Consider the following 17,650-nt stretch of genomic DNA (forward strand, 5'->3'; position numbering starts at 1 on the left):
AAAAAAGTGACTACTGTAATAAATGTCAGAATCAAGAACTAAAAGTTGACTAGTAGGAACACCAGGCTAAAACCCCCAAAATAAAAGGTAGCGCATATAAACGTAAGTGCTTATATTTTGATTCAAGAAAAAAACTTCCCGAGAGTAGTACAGACCTTTTACATTTTGATATTTGATATCCATTCTATCTCTAAACATCTGTGATTCCAGAGGTAAGCTAGCTTATTGCTCTCCTTTTACAGAGGATGACTCTGAAACAGCCATGCAGTCATCCAAAGGTGGAGCCAGGATTGGGGCTCAGCTCTACTAAATCCAAGTTCCTTCACTCTCCTACATGGCCTGCTGTATTCACTGCTCAAGACATGATGGAAGAACTTGTCTGCTTGTGAACAGCACACTAACAGGTGACTGGCAGGCCACAGCATCACGAGATGAAGGTTGTGAGGAGCATGAGGGACCCAGAAACCAGGATCTGCAGAGCACAGTGGAAAAACCTGAAATGCCAACGTGTTTCAAGAAATACATTAGTTATCTTTGGCTCTTCAAGGAGCTGTCAGTAACTTGGAAGAAAAGAATCATCCAAGAATGCATTTTTCCAGGAGGTTAAAACTACCAGGAGGTAAATCAGTAAGTGACAGGGACTAGATCTGGGCTTAAAATACAGAACTTGGAATTATCTTATTAGCATTAATGAGCAGAGCCTGGACAACCACCTGTGAAAATCCAAATAACAGATGAGCGTCACTGCAGGTGACCTCTGAAGTTCCAAAAGGAAGAACGCTTGATTGGACCTCCATCTCCTGGTTGCTATTGTGTGACTCAGCCTTGTGATTTTTACGAAGACTTCAGCTCTATAAACCAGCTGTATACACAAGTAAACCTTAAGTGACAGGCAGGATTACTATCAGTGAGCCCCTGGAATACAGCCAGAGGGTGAGGCCATTTGCATCACTATACTCCTTCCCAGGGCCAGACAAGTGCAGGTACTTAAAATAACATTCTCCAAAATGCTTGCCCAAAGCATTCATGTGTTAGCATTTTGTCTTTATTTTTGATCTTATGGTATGCTTATCAGCAGTACATGAAGAACAAGGAAGAATGTAGAAAAAAACAAAGCAAATGTTAATTGCTTTCTGTATCTTGTCTCATTTATCCTCAACTGCTATTAGAACGGATCATTGATAGGGAGTTACTTATAGGGCTTAAAGGGGATTGTGAAGATTAGTAAGGAAAAATAAGAACCGAGAATAATTTCTGTAAGATATTAAACTAAGAAGCAATAGATGTTCATAAGCCCAGACAATAACTTATCACACAGTTAATGCACAACATCCACTTAGAACAGCAGCTGCACTAACACCTCTGTTTTCTGTGTAGTGGAATTCTTTCTGTTATTTAAGTCTGATGGGACACACTTGTTCAGCAATTACTATACAGCGAATTGCTTTTACATTGAATGTGAAAGTTCACATGCCAGTGGCTTGCTTCTAAATAAAAATAATGCACCTGCCATCTAATGTTTGGTGACATTAAATTAATTATCCTCCCACCATCTGGAATCCTCTCCATCAAGGAGATTTGATTAATAAAGTACATTTATTAACTGAGATTTAGTGGAAACAGAGATGATGAATATTTGATGGTTATGTTAAGCAGAAGCAATAGCTAGATTGATTTTTAAATCCATTTCATGAAAAATAGTTTTTAAAAACCACATGTTTTTTATATGCTAAATAATGTCACCAAATGTAGGGCTGAATTTACTCATATTTAAAATGCAATCTCATTAGGAAATGCTCAGGTGTGAGGGGGAAATGGGTAATAGATGTCTTCATTGGTTTGGAGTACAAAAGAACACTCTAGAGTCACCTGTTCATGAATTCAAATATTTGTATTAAAAATTCTCTTCCTTTCCCAGAGCTTCCTAAAATAAAAATGGGAAGAGATTAACCTAACAAGGGAATCAGGCTTGGATGGGATGAAAGGAAACAGGTGGGAAAGAAAGGATGGCCAGATATACAAGAAGCTGAGGAAAGGGGCGCACGGGGGAGAGTAAAGTTAAGTCTATGGGAAAGGGGGTTAAAACCTAAGAGTAGAAATCTGAGGCAACACCAGAACCTGGAGTGAAGAAATAGGATAATTGGAATAAAGGTCAAACAAAAAGCAAAACTGAGACAGATTGTAAACTACCCTTTTAGTACTCAAGCACTGATTAATGAGAAACTAAAGTCAAGTTATCTTAATCATTATATAAACGAGGATCATGACCTTTCTACTTATCTCTCATTACGTGCCCCTGGATTTCCATATTTCTTTGTTCTTAAATTACATAAAATAGTTATTGAATAAATTTCCTAAACAAAACCAACCTAAGGTCACTATGGTCAATAGTTCCAAAATTCCACTGTAATTGCAACGAACAATTATGACATAAGAATCAATAGGCAACCTTTAACACTACTCCTGAATTAAAAAGACAGTGCAATATTTGGTATTAAAAGAACAGTATGATGTTATTTTATAGAATAAGGAACTAAATAGTACTTGCCAAAGGCAGTGTGTTTCATAAAGGTTGAAAAATAGAAATATGTGACCCAATTTCTTCCCTGCACATTTTAGTATACTATTAAATACATTTATGTTTTATATATTGTCTTTTTGAAACACGATTCCAAGGGTCATACATGTAAAATGAATTTTGGTCTTTATCTCACAAATTTAATAGCCAGAGTTTGAAAAAAAATGAGGGTTGATATTGAATTAAATGAATCAAAAAACTAATTATCAAACACTTCTGGAAGCTGAAAAGAAACACAAATTAAACATGTCTACAACGATCTCCTCTAGTATTAAATTAACCAATTGAATTCTACTATGTGCTGGGCAATATGGTGGGTGTTGGATATAAAGACATAGGTACAGTTCCTGCTTTCATGAAGTTTCTACTCTAGTGGAGAAATGGACAAAACTCTCATATCAGTAAATTTTTAATTCTAAATTGTGAAAAGTGCTATATAGGTGAAATGTAGTGTTGAAGGTATAATGAAAATTATAACAAAAGGAGCTGATTTTGATTGGAGTATCAAGAAGCCTCCTTAGAGAAAATAACTTGCAAGATGTGATAAAAAAGAGACTAGCCAAGTGAAGGGAAAAGCAGTCCAAGCAGTGAGCACACCAGTGGATAGTTCTGAGGCAGAGAAGAGCTTGTGAGTTCAAGGGACTGAACAAAGGCTGCTGTGGCTGGAGCCAGAGAACGGGGGGTGGGAGTGAGATGGGGTGGTGGGGTGGTGGGCTATGGGGAGAGATGAGCTTCAAGAGGCAAATAAAGGCCACAGTGCAGGACTTTGTAGGACATATTAGGGATTCTGGATAGTAACTTAATGAAAAACAACTAAAAGTTTTAAACATAAGACATGGTTTGTTTTGTAAAGCTCCATCTCTACAACTTAGAGAATGGGAGAAGAGCAAGGGTCAAGACAGGGAGATTAGTCAAGAGGTGACCGTAAATGATTATAGCTTGGTAGTATCATGGGACATGGAGAGAAATGGATAGATTTAAACTATAATTTGGAAGGAAAATTGGCATTGACCAGAAATTTTACAATGTTATTAAACAATAATGGTGGTATCTTTATCTTGTTCTTAATTTTAATGAGAATTCCTTAAATATTATATCATTATTGGCATAAATTAGATATTCCTTAGGAAGTATAAGACATTTGCAACTCTGTGTAAGTGAGCTGGGTCGGTACTTTTCTTTCAGGTCTTCCCTTGATCAACAACATTTTCCTATCAAGAACACATGCTTGGGGTACCTGGGTAGCTCAGTTGGTTAAGCAACTGCCTTCGGCTCAGATAATGATCGCAGCTTCCTGGGACTGGGCCCCATGTTGGACTCCCTGCTCAGCAAGGGGCCTGCTTCTCCCTCTCCCTCTGCTTCTCCCCTCTGCTCGTGATTTCTCTCTCTCTCAAATAAATAAATAAATAAAATCTTTAAGAAAAAAAAAAGAACTTGTGCTTGCTTTGAATATTGGTGCATTAAGATTTTCTTCTTCAATAATCCATACTCCCTCCAGCTACTGCCCTTGCTGTTGTCCCCTTCACAGACAGGTTGTGAGAGGGTTTTCTGAATGCTCTTTATTTTGTCACCGGTAATTTGCTCTTCAACAAACTTTAACATGGTGTCTACCCTTATTATTCAGCCAAAAATTACCTTTGCCAAAGTCACCAGTGACCTATGCGGATGATTTTACATGTTCATCTAGGTAGGCAGAGAATTAGAGTTTTGGTCCTTCTTTTTAAATTTTCACCTTCTCTCTCTGTTTCTTCATCTATAGCTTGGCGATAATAATAGCAGAGGGTTGTTGGGATAATTAAGTGAGGTAATTCATATAAGCTCATGGAATAAAAATGCTTGCCTATAGTAAATGTTCAGTAAACATCAGCTGTTGGCATTATACCTTATTTGACTCTAAACATGTTTTGAAGATTTAAAAATTCACTTTCTTACACACTTTCCTCTACTTTGCAACACATTCTACTGATTTTCCTTGTACTTCTCCGGAGGCATCATTTCAATATTCTTTTTCCTCTACTTAACTTCCTAGTGTTTGTGTTCCTCAGCTTATGGTCACCTTCTTCTAGTTCTGACCTCCCTCCTATGCAATCTCACCCACTCCCATTGGTTTATGCTGACTGCCCCTCCCTCCCCACCATCTGTCATGTAATACAGACCTTTTTTCTGAACTCGAGGCTCAGATCTAATGAGATGCTATACAGGCATCTCAAACTTGTGGTATAAATCCCCAACCAAATTTGTTTCTCTTATGATATATGATGTCCAGAAATTGTACCTTCTCTTCAGTTGATCCTATCTCTAGGTTATGCCTCAGTTCTATTCACCCCCTCTGTTTCCATCAAAATAGCAAACAAGAATCATCTCATGCTTGCCTACTGCAGAGGTTTCCTAAGTAGCCATCCTACATTTACCCTTTCCATCCTGCATCTTTCTCCAATGTGAAATAAACAGCAAGATGTGAAACATGAAGGGAATTAAAACAGAATAAAGAAGCAAAATCGCTGTGTTCATTTCCTAGGCCATTATAATATATAACAATTGCTTTCAGTGGAAAACTAATAGAATTAATAAAATTAGCAATTAGAATCAATAAGAGGATTGGGTAAAGTGACCAGATACTAAATAAAAAAACACAAATCAAGAGCTTTTCCATTTATTAGCAATACTCACAGTACCATTATTTTCTTCTTACCTCTGCTCCTTCTTAAAAATCCCATACATTTGGGGCACATGGATGGCTCAGTGGTTAAGTCTCTGACTCTTGATTTCGGCTCAGGTCATGATCTCAAGAGTCAGGAGAGTGAGCCCCGCACTGGGCTCTGTACTCAGTGTGGAGTCTGTTTCAGATTCTCTCTCTCTCCTTTCTTCTCTTCCCCCATGCCATGCTTGTGCTCTCTCTCGCTCTCAAATAAATGAGTAAATTTTTTAAAATCTTTAAAAAAATCTTAAAAAAAAAACAAACAAACCCTCCCATGCACTCTCTGTAAGTCAGGTGAATTGACTGCAGGACTTTCCAGACAGGTGATAGGACCAGAGGTGAGTCAACTAGATTCTCTATACTCAAAGTGTGAGTATGAGACTCAGTGATTGTAGTCTGTTATTAGCACTGGGCTTATGAAGGTATGCAAATTGGGGAACAAAGCTGCCATTGTATCCATTTAATACTAAGTTTACCAATGAGCAAGAAGAGTGAGGCTATAAGATAAGCAAGAGAACAGAGCACTTTCACAGAAAAAAGATGTTATGCAGCCAGAGAAGAAAATAGAACGCAGAAGTATTTTGGTTCTTGATGGCTTTTTAGTAACTGATTCTAACCCTTTGCTACACATGAAAAAAATGCTCAACATCACTCAGCATCAGGGAAATACAAATCAAAACCACAATGAGACACCACCTCACACCAATCAGAATGGCTAAAATCAGCAAGTCAGGAAACAATAGATGTTGGTGAGGATGTGGAGAAAGGGGACCCCTCCTACACTGTTGGTAGAAATGAAAGCTGGTACAGCTACTCTGGAAAACAGAGTGGCTGTTTTCCAGAGTAGTAGTTTGGAAGGTTCTTCCAAAAGTTGAAAATAGAGCTACACTATGACCCAGCAATTGCAGTACTCGGTATTTATCCCAAAAATAAAAATGTAGTGGTGCAAAGGGGCACCTGCTCCCCAATGTTTATAGCAGTAATGTCCACAATAGCCAAACTATGGCAACAGCCCACATAGCCATCAACAAATGAATGGAGAAAGAAGATGTGGCATATAAATACAATAGAATATTACGCAGCCATCAGAAATTGAAATCTTGCCATTTATAATAATGTGGATGGAAGTAGAGCGTATTATGCTAAGCGAAATCAGTCAGTCAGAGAAAGACAATTATTATATGATTTCACTGATAATGTAGAACTGAAGAGGCAGGTCAGAGGATCAGAGGGAAAGAGACGAAAAAATGAAACAAGACAAAAAGAGGGAAACAAACCATAAGGGACTCTGAATCATAGGAAACAAACTGAGGGTTGCTGGGAGGGGAGCGGGGTAGAGGGATGGGGTAAATGGGTGGGGAGGGTATGGGCTATGGTGAGCGCTGCGAGTTGTGTAAGACTGATGAATCACATACCCATACCCCTGAAGTAAATAATACATTATATGTCAAACCCTCTGCTATATCCCAAATCAGCATGTATATTTAACATAAAACCAACCAAAATGCTAAAGATGTTTATATTTCAGAACTAGGAGAATGGATGCTAAATTCATAAGAAAGACAAAAACTAAAGCAAATGCTCTGCCAACATCTTACCAGATATTGGGCACTAATTAGGTTCCTTTGCATTTAAGTGTCAAACACAATAAAATAGAAATCATTATTATTCCCAGTTCAAGGATGAAGAAATTGAAGTTAGAGTAGGTTACTATCCAAATTGAAATATCTAGTAAGAAGCACCGTAGATGGGTAAGATGTACAAGAAAATATTTTAAAAGAAGAGTAATGAAACTGTATTTCCAGTGCCCGATGTTAAAATATTAACTAAAATAATTAAAATAATGTGGAAGTAACACAATAATTAACAGAATGCATACCTCTAAAATAATCTTAGTATATACGAAGTAGTACATAATAAAGAAAATTTATCATGAACAAATGTGTAAGGAAATTATTATCAGACATGGTATTGAGGGAAAAGCTGAGTTTCATCTTCATCTTAACAACAGTTACCAATATAAATTTTAGGTTACAACGTGTAAAGGCAAAACTAGAAGAAAATATGAGTGTATACGTAACAGATTTCTTGAAAGTCTAGGATTTCAAAACACAGAAGTAATTAAGGAAATCAGGATAGAAAGACCAACCATCAACCAAAAACCTTACAATTTCTATATCTCAATGTACAATAAACATTAAAGGCAAACCTCAAAATGAGAATATTTATAACATACGTGACATAGGATTGTTATCTTGTGTATGTGTGTGTGAGTGTTCAATGTGATCGTTAAAGAGATACAATGAATAAAGAGAAAGTTAAAATGAAATAATATTTGATAATTTTTTAACATTTAAAAAATGTAATACTTAAAGCTAGTAAGGGTAGAATGAGGATGCAACCACTATTTGTGAATGTGTAAACTAACTTAAAAAAACAAATTTGCAGGGGCATATGGGTGGCTCAGTTAGTTATGTAACTGACTCATGATTTTGGCTCAGGTCAGGATCTCAGGGTCCTGGGATTGAGCCTACATTGGGCTCGGCACCCAGTGGGGAGGTTGCTTGAGATTCTTCCTCTTCCCCTCTCCCCTGCAGACATGCTCTCTCTTGCTTATATATGTCTCTCTCACTCTCTCTTCTTCTCTCTAAATACATAAATCTTACAAAAAAAAAAAAAAAATTTCCAGGAAGTAAGTATGTACATGTATCAAGAATCTTAGGGGTGCTTGGGTGGTTCAGTTGGTTAAGTGTCCATCTTGAGCTCAGGTTATGATCCCAGTGTCCTGTGATTGAGACCCACGTTGGGTTCCTTGCTCATCAGGCAGTCTACTTCTCCCTCTGCCTTTAACCTCCTGCCTACTCACTACATTCATGGTTTCTTGCATGCATGCTGTCTCTCAAGTGAATAAATTTTTTAAAAAATCTTAAAATTTTCCATACTCATCAACCCATAATTCTAATTCCAGAATAATTCTAATTCCAGAAATCTAGTAAAGAAAGAACAAGAGATATGTTTAAAGATGCTTGCCAAAGTATGCTAATTCTGTGTTATATGTACTAGCTAAAACACACTTAAAAAAATGAAACAGAGTAGTAAAATAAAATATTTTATCTCCATATAATGAAATATTATGCAATCATTAAGAATAATACTTTAAAAAACTATATGCATGAAATATTGCATGCTTTGATGGTTATTCTCCTTTTCTTCATATCCCTCTTTTTTTTGACATTTCACTTTTTCTATAACCACTACTAAAAAAAATGAAGCAACAGAGGGTTAAACATGTTCCACACAATCTAGAGTTATTCACTAGCACTGTGAAGAACAAGAAAATGACACACAATCAGCAATGACTAACGTTAAGCCTCTAGCTTGGCTGTGGGATTACCATTACACTTCCCAATTGCCTGCTACCATGGCTAATTGTTAAGTTGGCATGGTTACTTCCATACCAATTGGCATTGGACACAGATAAATTGCTGTGATTTTTTAAATTATAGTTATTATTCTACTCCATCTGTTCTCTTCATTTTTTGAGTCAGCTGTCAAATCAAACACATTTAAGTCCTTCCTAAAAGTTGTAGAAGTTTTACACGTTACCAGAGTAAATGGAACAATTGCATAACACTGATATTCAGTGGAATTCTACAAGGTGAACCAAGAGAGAATTAACAGGAAGTAAGATGACATGTCAACAGTTGTTTTAGTGATGATAGGAAAGTGCTATATTTATAATAATAGTATTTAACATTCTTGCATTAGTTTTAAATACTAGACATAATTGCCAAGAAGTCTTTACTAGTGACATCCTAAAAATACACTTCAACTCTGACCTGCTTTTTCCAGTTGTTCTGGTCTCAATTTTATTTTAGTTAAAATTAATAAACACTTGAGACTATGTGAAAGTACTAATTTGGTTTAGTAATTTGGTTTAATTTGGTTTAATAATTTGACATATTGAATTCCTCTATTCCCATTCCAATTAAGAGTTTTATTTTTCAATATTTTCCTATTATGCATAAAACATCCCTACCATTTCAAATATGAGTTTATCTTTTGACACAGTCTCTAAGACCCATTGTGTAAACATAACTTTAAGATTATTTTGCAGGTCACAGGAGAAGAAGAATGAAGTAAACTTGCTAAACCCATTCAACCTTTTTACTCTGAAGGAGCTTAACTGTTATATTAAAATATAAATTTTTTATCTCATCTGTGTTTAATTTATAACAAAAATGACCCAATTTTTACCCCTCCATGTATCCATACCCTTACAATATGGCTTTGCAGCTTATATGATCAAGAAGTGGCATCTATTTTCCTAGCCCTTGAACCTGGGGTGGGTTCAGGAATTGCTTTGGCTAATGACATAACATGGCAGAGGTGATGGCCTGCTAGTTCTGAGCTGAGGACTTTAAGAAGCCTTATATGCTTCTGCTTGCTCTCTCTGGACCCCTGCTTTTACCTTGAAAACAAGATTGGGATTTTTGTTGGAGGATGAGAGACTATTTGGAATAGACATGTTGTCTATCAGAGCCCAACCTAAAAGGCCACTCTCAGCCAACCTGCCAGCTGAAAAGACATATGTAAGCAAACCTGACACCAAAGAATCACTGAGCTAAGCCCAGTCTAACCCACTAAACCACAGAGTCATGAAATAAATAAATGAATGTTGTTTTAAGCCACTAAGTTTTGGGGTGGTTTGTTACACACCAGGAGCTAACTAATATACTCTCTTGTCTTTGTTTAATTATTTAGAAGGAAAATTTGGAAGTAGTATTAGGCAAATAAAAAGTAGATAAAATAATTATATCAACTCTAATTTTCTCCAAATATCAATATTTTAATTTTTCATATTTTGGCTGTTGAGGACATTTTTATTGAGCACCTTCTAATTACTAATTACTCATTTCACTCTTACAACAATCTCATGAAGCAGAAATTATCTTTATTTTATGGAAAAGGAGACCATTGTAAAAAAGCAAGGTACATGTCCAGATTCACCCAGCTGGCATGGCAGAGCTGGATTGAAACATGGAACACAAGGAATGAGAATCTATTTATTCTTTTTTTTTTTTTTTAAGATTTTATTTATTTATTTGACAGGCAGAGATCACAAGTAGGCAGAGAGGCAGCCGTGGGGTAGGGGGAAGCAGGCTCCCTGCTGAGCAGAGAGCCCGATGCGGGGCTCCATCCCAGGACCCCAGGATCATGACCTGAGCCGAAGGCAGAGGCTTTAATCCACTGAGCCACGCAGGCGCCCCAATAATCTATTTATTCTATGATGGGTCACCATCAGTTCCACAAGGAAGTTGTCAACTCTAAGATCTCTTTGGAGTGGTACCCCAGAAACTAGGAATATGTGTTTACTGCTGGAAGAACTAGATGCTACTCCCTGAATGTTCTGAAAAACAGTTTATGCATATTATATATATTTACTCACTTGGGCTTTTTCTCATTCTCCAGTAAATTTTTTTTTTAAAGATTTTATTTATTTGACAGAGAGAGAGAGAGATCACAAGTAGGCAGAGGGGCAGGCAGAGAGAGAGAGAGAGAGAGAGAGGGAAGCAGGCTCCCTGCTGAGCAGAGAGCCCAATGTGGGGCTCGATCCCAGGACCCTGAGATCATGACCTGAGCTGAAGTCAGAGGCTTTAACCCACTGAGCCACCCAGGTACCCCTCCAATAAATTTTATTTTATTTTATTTTATTTTATTTTTATTTATTATTTTTTTTTATTTATTTGACAGAGAGAAAGAGATCACAAGTAGGCAGAGAGGCAGGCAGAGAGAGAGAGAGGGAAGCAGGCTCCCTGCTGAGCAGAGAGCCTGACGCGGGACTCGATCCCAGGACCCTGAGATCATGACCTGAGCTAAAGGCAGAGGCTTAACCCACTGAGCCACCCAGGTGCCCCTCTCCAATAAATTTTAAATGGCTAAAATATCACAGCTACTCTTTTGAATTTTCAATTTAAATTCAATATGCAATTACCATAACAACAACTGAATGAAAAATTAACTAATGTAAAGAGAAAATAGTTTCCAGTATAAAAGGTCTTGGCTTATTTGAAGCCATAATTGTTATTTATTTTAGCAAATGATTACTATTGTTTGCCTGATTGACTATAGGTCTCATGATATCTAATGCTAGAAGTCAGTATTTTAGTTACTTACTGGTAGGCAAAATAATTTATTTGTTGACATAATAAAAATTAGTCAACTTCTAACCTTGGTTATTATGAGTCAAATATGAAGTTTAAATCAATCTATGAGAAATAAATCGATAAAATGCTGCTGAATAAATTGTCCACCATTCTCATTAGCATTTACATATCAGGCCTATATATTATATGTCACAGGTGTTAATACTGAAAACAAACATCAACAGAATAACAGGAAATGAATTCAGTGCCTCTACTCTTTCACCCTCTCTTGACTAGAAACCGAAAAGAATAGATTCAACTATGAAATAGGTAAGTAAGGATGTATTCTAGTAAGCATTTTCTATTTCTCCTATCATATCTTCAAAAGAATCCACCAAAGGCAAAAGACTGTAGATCATACATAACATCAATACTAAGTCTAAATACATATTTTATTTTCAGGGCATCTGGGTGGATCAGTTGGTTAAGTGTCTGACTCTTGATTTCTGCTCAGGTCATGATCTATCTCAGGGTTTTAAGTTTGAGCCCCACATTGGGCTTCACCCTGGGCGTGAAGGCTGCTTAATATTCTCTCTCCCTCTCCCTCTGCCCCTCCCCACTGTTATATATATATATATTTTTTAAATTTAGGCTGGCCAATGAAAATTTGAGTTATGTCCTTTGAAAATTACCTGATGAATTTTAATTGCTGATAGAAGAAATACAAATGATTGGATACATGGTTTAATTATAAGTAACACCAGGCAGTTTTGGAGTAATAAAATACTCTTGTACTCTATCCTACATTATAATAGACATTTCAATGGTTTTATTAATTTGAATATAACATTTTGTACAGAATTCTAAAATGATATCTTGTTAAATAAACCAGTGAAGAATAGGGATCAGTCGATGATTTTCCAGTGGATTCTGTCAGGTTAAAATATTTGCAACAGCTATACAACCAGATAAATTGATATTTAAACATAATTTTCCAATTTAAATAACTATTTTATGTCATATGACATTTCAGGACTAAGATAACATTCTGGTAACAACAAGATGATAAAAATCACAAGTCACTGAAAATTTATAGCAACCAGTTTCCTAAAGTTTTAAGAGACGAATTAAAGAAGGAACCATATGCATTTGTTAGTTTTGCAGTTGCATGTATTATTATGGGCTTAACTCAGAATGGAAGAAAAGATCACTAATCAAGATGATCAAAGTAGGCAATGGTCATACATTTAAATAAGAGCAAGTCAGAACCTGCTTAACCATGAACACTCTTGGCTATGGAATGTCAAAAGTTGGATACTATCCACATCTCCCTGAGCCAGATGGTTCATGAAAAAAAGAGTATTTGATTGTCCTTTTTTCCTTTTCACTCTACTTAAGAAATCTTCAAGGATAAGATTATTTTAATTCATCAAATGGAAAAGTTCCACACTAGCTAAAACATCTTAGTCCTTGTAAAGATTTCCTACCTCTGTACCCATGTTAACTTAAATGTCACTCTTGAATGAACAAAATGAACTACATTTTAGCCAGAAAATGTAGAGAAAATGTCAGGAAAAGTGTGCCATGAGCAGCATATGTCACTGGATGTTTCTTTCTCACAATCAAATCATATTTAACAATAAAGTTGGGGAGAATCAAGTTTAACACCTAAGAAATCAGTTTTTAAACTAAGTTAGTTAGGACTTGAATAACAATGTTAAAGAATTGGGTTAAAAGCCAACCCAACCACATGAAGCAGTTACTTAAAGAAACTGAATGCTATAATGCTATAATATAAAGCAGATGTTCACATTTGCTTTTCTATTTGCTTTTTTTAAAAATAATGTAACCAAGTAATACTCCTCCTATTTTGACAAAGACCTAAAGTAAAAACCTGGGCTCAGGATTTAGAAATGAAGTTCACTTTAATGAACGCCTCCCTGCTAAATCTGCTTTTTCTAATATGATTGTCAGAGCTTAGTTCATGCATTCACAGATTTGGTCACATAATAAGAGTGTGGCTGTATCACTGCTGCGAAGGCTGACAGTATAGGGATAACTATCACCTCAATAGTGGACTCTCCATTTTGTTCACTAGTTGTAGCCCCTACAACACCCCCAACTATACTGAAGGACCTAAGGAAAATCCCCAAAAGAAGGGTTGCTTGAGATCACGCCTATAGAAACAGAGAAGCCAGAACACAGACCCTGGCTGCGGTTCTATTCCTCAGTCAGAATATGGGCCTCCTGCCTCCACCTTCATGAGGAATGCTGTTAGAGTGAAAGGATCCTTGAGTGATGCTCACCGGACAATGAGGCAATGGGATGGGATCATTCCTATCCATCTAAATGATAAGCCAAAAAAAAAAAAAAAATGGTAAACCTGAAAGTAGCTCTTCAGGGAGAGTCCTGCCAGCATAAGTAATTTGAGAAAAAAGGAGTCTTTCAAATAATTTTCACTTCAGGACTGATTTGGCTAAATTGTGCTTGCTCAGGTAATACATGAGTTTTTTCTGTCATAAGTTGCTATCAACTCAGGAATATGCTTTCAAATGAGGTTCCCTCTACTTGTTCAAGGTTCGTGAGTTCTTCTCTGGACTAAGGATACCACATTAGACATGCTGAGGAACTACTTGTTTGGTGTGGCTTAATTTAAACTGGCCGGCAGGATAGTTTTCTGGCCATCAAGAAAAACTACACATTTCTCCACTTGGTTTATACTGGATTATAGAATATCACAGAGTGGTGTCATCACTATGAAGATATCCGAAGACCATAACATAGTGTTTTCTCTTTGACAGTTGATACGTGTTTTCTTGTTCTACTGGAGGCAGTGTGCCTTTGGTAGGTACAACACCTCTGAACAATAACAACTTCCTGAATTCTTTTGTTTTGCAACTAGTGAATTGTCTCATTCAAAACAGCAAATTTTAAACATAGTAAAGTCCACAATAAGGCAATTAAAGAGGAAAGATAGGCCTTACTGTAATTACAAACTCAGTCTTCCACAAAGAATTGAAATTGAAATTAAATTGTCTTTTAGGGGGTGGGGGAATGGGCAAAATGGGTGATGGGGAGTGAGAGGTACAGGCTTCCAGTTATGGAATGAGTAAGTCATGGGGATGAAAGGTACAGCATGGGGTATCAGTGGTATTATGATAGTGTTGTACGGTGACAGATAGTAGTTACACTTGTGGTGATGATAATGCATAGACTTGTTGACTATGTTGTACACCTACAACGAATGTAACATTGTGTGCCAACTAGACTGGAAAGGCTGCTTTTAGGCAACAGGCTTGAGTAATGGAAACTCGAGCAAGGCAAAAGGACCCACAGTGACTACTGAGCTGAATGCCAACAAGCTCATTAAGCCCTAGGCCCTAACTGACCAATGAGCTACTTACAGCCAGGCACAGTTCCTCAGATTACTAAAAAAGGGAGAATTCCATACATCCTCATCCTCCCTTATTCTGCCCTCACTACCTCCTTGAGGCAGATGGTCTCCCCTCTGCTGTTCTGCCCACTGCTCCCCTGTGGTGTATTCAATAAACTGTCATCTCTTTTGTTCTGCCTTGGGTGAATTCTTTCACTGCCTGCTCTGCCTTGCCCCCATCCAACTGGGATGCCACAGAGATACTTTAATGAAAAAAAAATAAAAATAGATAAATAGTCTTTGTTCAGAAAACAAATTAGGTTGTAAGCAGTGTAAGAATCTCATGCTTATATCCCCTAGAAATGAGTGCTCCACAGACTTTCCTTATTTAATTAATCCAGACACAGTTTCTAATCTAGAAATAAAAAGATGGCATTAATTATTTATCTTATGGGAAAATACATGTGGTCATAGATCAGCATATGTAGTGTGTAACACTGAAAAAACTCATATTTGCTATTTGGTAAGTAATCATCAAAGCAGACGATATTCTTATTATAAGGGTTACTATGTGAATTTTACATTTGGCTATAAACCATTTGAATTATAATTCTCATTCAAGGTGTTGTCTTTTCTATTTGATGCTTTGTTTCTTCTTGTTGTCTCCATCCTCCATAAATATTTTCACCTCATGGTGAAACGGACTATTTGAAAGCGATTGCTAATAAGTACGAAGAATTAGAAGGGAAATCTTTGAAGCCAAATAAAGGAATGTTTTTCTATACTTCATAGGCTGTGAGAATCTATTACTGAGCAATACCAACTATGTATATAAATTATCAAAATAACCACTAAGGTTTTAAGTGAAATGGTGACTTTACAGAGAATTTATCTGTTTCCTTGCTTATTCTCATGTACTCCTACAGGTAAAGTACCATTAATAAAGCAGGAACATGTATAAATAGGGCATTAATTTAAAGGCAATGACTGTCATTCTAAAGCAAAAATATACAAAAGATCCCTAAAAAGAGAGATCCACTTTTAAAATGTAGTCATCATCTAATGGAATTCTCCTCAATTATATGATTACTATAGGACTATTTTTTTTCTCCCTCACAGTTCTGTGAGGAAAAGTAATTAGCAAGTAGCTTACAACATGTATAATTTGTCATAATTATTATAGCCGTTCATTCTGTCTAAAATACTTATTGAAGAAGTAAATAACTGATCACGGCCCAGAAAACTAAATACAGGCAAGACTGTCTAATTTGAGATTATTTCTCCCCCTTCCTTTCTTGTGGCTGTCCAATTACATGACGTTTTATGAAACAAAGGACTGATGCTGTTTTTGTTCTATTCAAAAATAACACTAGACTTATGAAATGCAGAAGGACTCAAATGATTGTCTGAATGGAAATTTTGGATGACTAGGGCACTTCTATTCTCTGTACTTTCAGTAGAAGGCTATAAATTTTTAAAACGAAGATTGCTTGAATATTGGGTTCACTGCTTCCCTCAGCACCAATCTGGATCTGCACCCACAGTTTTCTTTGCCTCTGAGTCTGATAATCTTTTGGAGTTTGAGGCGTTTGCTATACCTCAGTCTGGGATATTGTACAATCCCTGTGGTTCTTCCCACACTTTTCCCACCATCCCTTTATTTTAACTCTTTCAAACTCTTCTATTTGCACACCTCTTTTCTGTTTGACCCTATTACAGTTCTTCTTTATCTCCTGAGGAAAAATCCCATTGATACACCAGGTATACATGAAAACAAAACATTTATTTAAAGACCTGGACACTTAGTGCATCAGTGATCCTATAGCACACAAACACAATGCTCAGGCAATGTTTGAGTCATTTATATATCGATGGAATGCATTTAGGGAGAAATATCTAGATAGAACTACCATCCAAACAAGTTCAGAAAGATTTCTGACAATCCTTCATATATTAAGTCTAACTTAAGTGAAGCAAATATTTTAAGGTTTTCTCTTACAAAATTACTGAATTGCTTCTATGGAAAGCACAAGAGAAGTTAGATATTCCACTTCAAAATATTTTCATGAATCTAATGTATTTTTACAGATGTATGCTTCAAGAGAGATATTTACCTTTTCACCAGTTTCTCCTTTGTGGCCTTCAAAACCTTGCTCTCCCTATAGAAGAGGAATATGATTTATATATAATAATAGGAACACTATTTTTAACACACTATTATTACTGTAATAATGACAATTTTTTCAGTAACAAAACATCAATAATTATAAATAAAAAACATTTCTAATATGTAAACTTGAAACCAATTTTAAGTTGGATGACATTGACATATTCCTGAATATTAAAGGGTACAAGCTACAGCTTCATGATAGTGCTCTCAAGGCAACATAATCTCCTTACACCTGAATTTCTCCATATACGGTTCCTTTCTCATAGAAGTTTTGAGAATTGAATGCATCAGCATAGTGCCTGGCACCAACTAAGTTAGCCATTATTACTCTTACTTTTTCTTATTTATATTTATTACTTTATTATTATTATTACTTTTAATTATTACTGTTACTGTTGATTTCACCAGATCCCTTAGAAGCAGCCTTCTCAAGCTGACTTCCGTGGAATACCACTCCAGGGACAGCTGTGTGATGAATGAGTTTGGGCTTGAACCCCAAGTCCTGGCTCCAGCTCTGACGCCAGAGCCATGCATGCTCTTTACCACCCAGATCTCCTGCATCTCGGTCACAGAAAGGGGATTGGTGGCTGGAGCACTGCTGGCTTTAACTGCCATTGTTATTCCAAAAGGTCCATGTCCCCTGTTCTTCAGCTAAAACCCTCTCCAGTCTGACAAGCTTGTTTTC

The 17,650-nt window shown here is 36.5% G+C and overlaps 1 protein-coding gene across 6 annotated transcripts in view; it reads right to left on the bottom strand.

Moving 5' to 3' along the window:
* COL19A1 (collagen type XIX alpha 1 chain) overlaps nt 1-17,650 on the bottom strand; it is a 325,663-nt gene that overhangs the window by 212,580 nt on the left and 95,433 nt on the right. For all 6 annotated transcript variants that reach the window (XM_047734919.1, XM_047734921.1, XM_047734920.1 and 3 more), the window contains one exon: nt 16,910-16,954. In XM_047734919.1, coding sequence (XP_047590875.1) covers nt 16,910-16,954 — 45 coding nt within the window. The remainder of the gene's footprint in view (nt 1-16,909; nt 16,955-17,650) is intronic.

The sequence above is a fragment of the Lutra lutra genome, chromosome 6 (genome assembly GCF_902655055.1).
Source record: "Lutra lutra chromosome 6, mLutLut1.2, whole genome shotgun sequence".
NCBI lineage: Eukaryota > Metazoa > Chordata > Mammalia > Carnivora > Mustelidae > Lutra > Lutra lutra.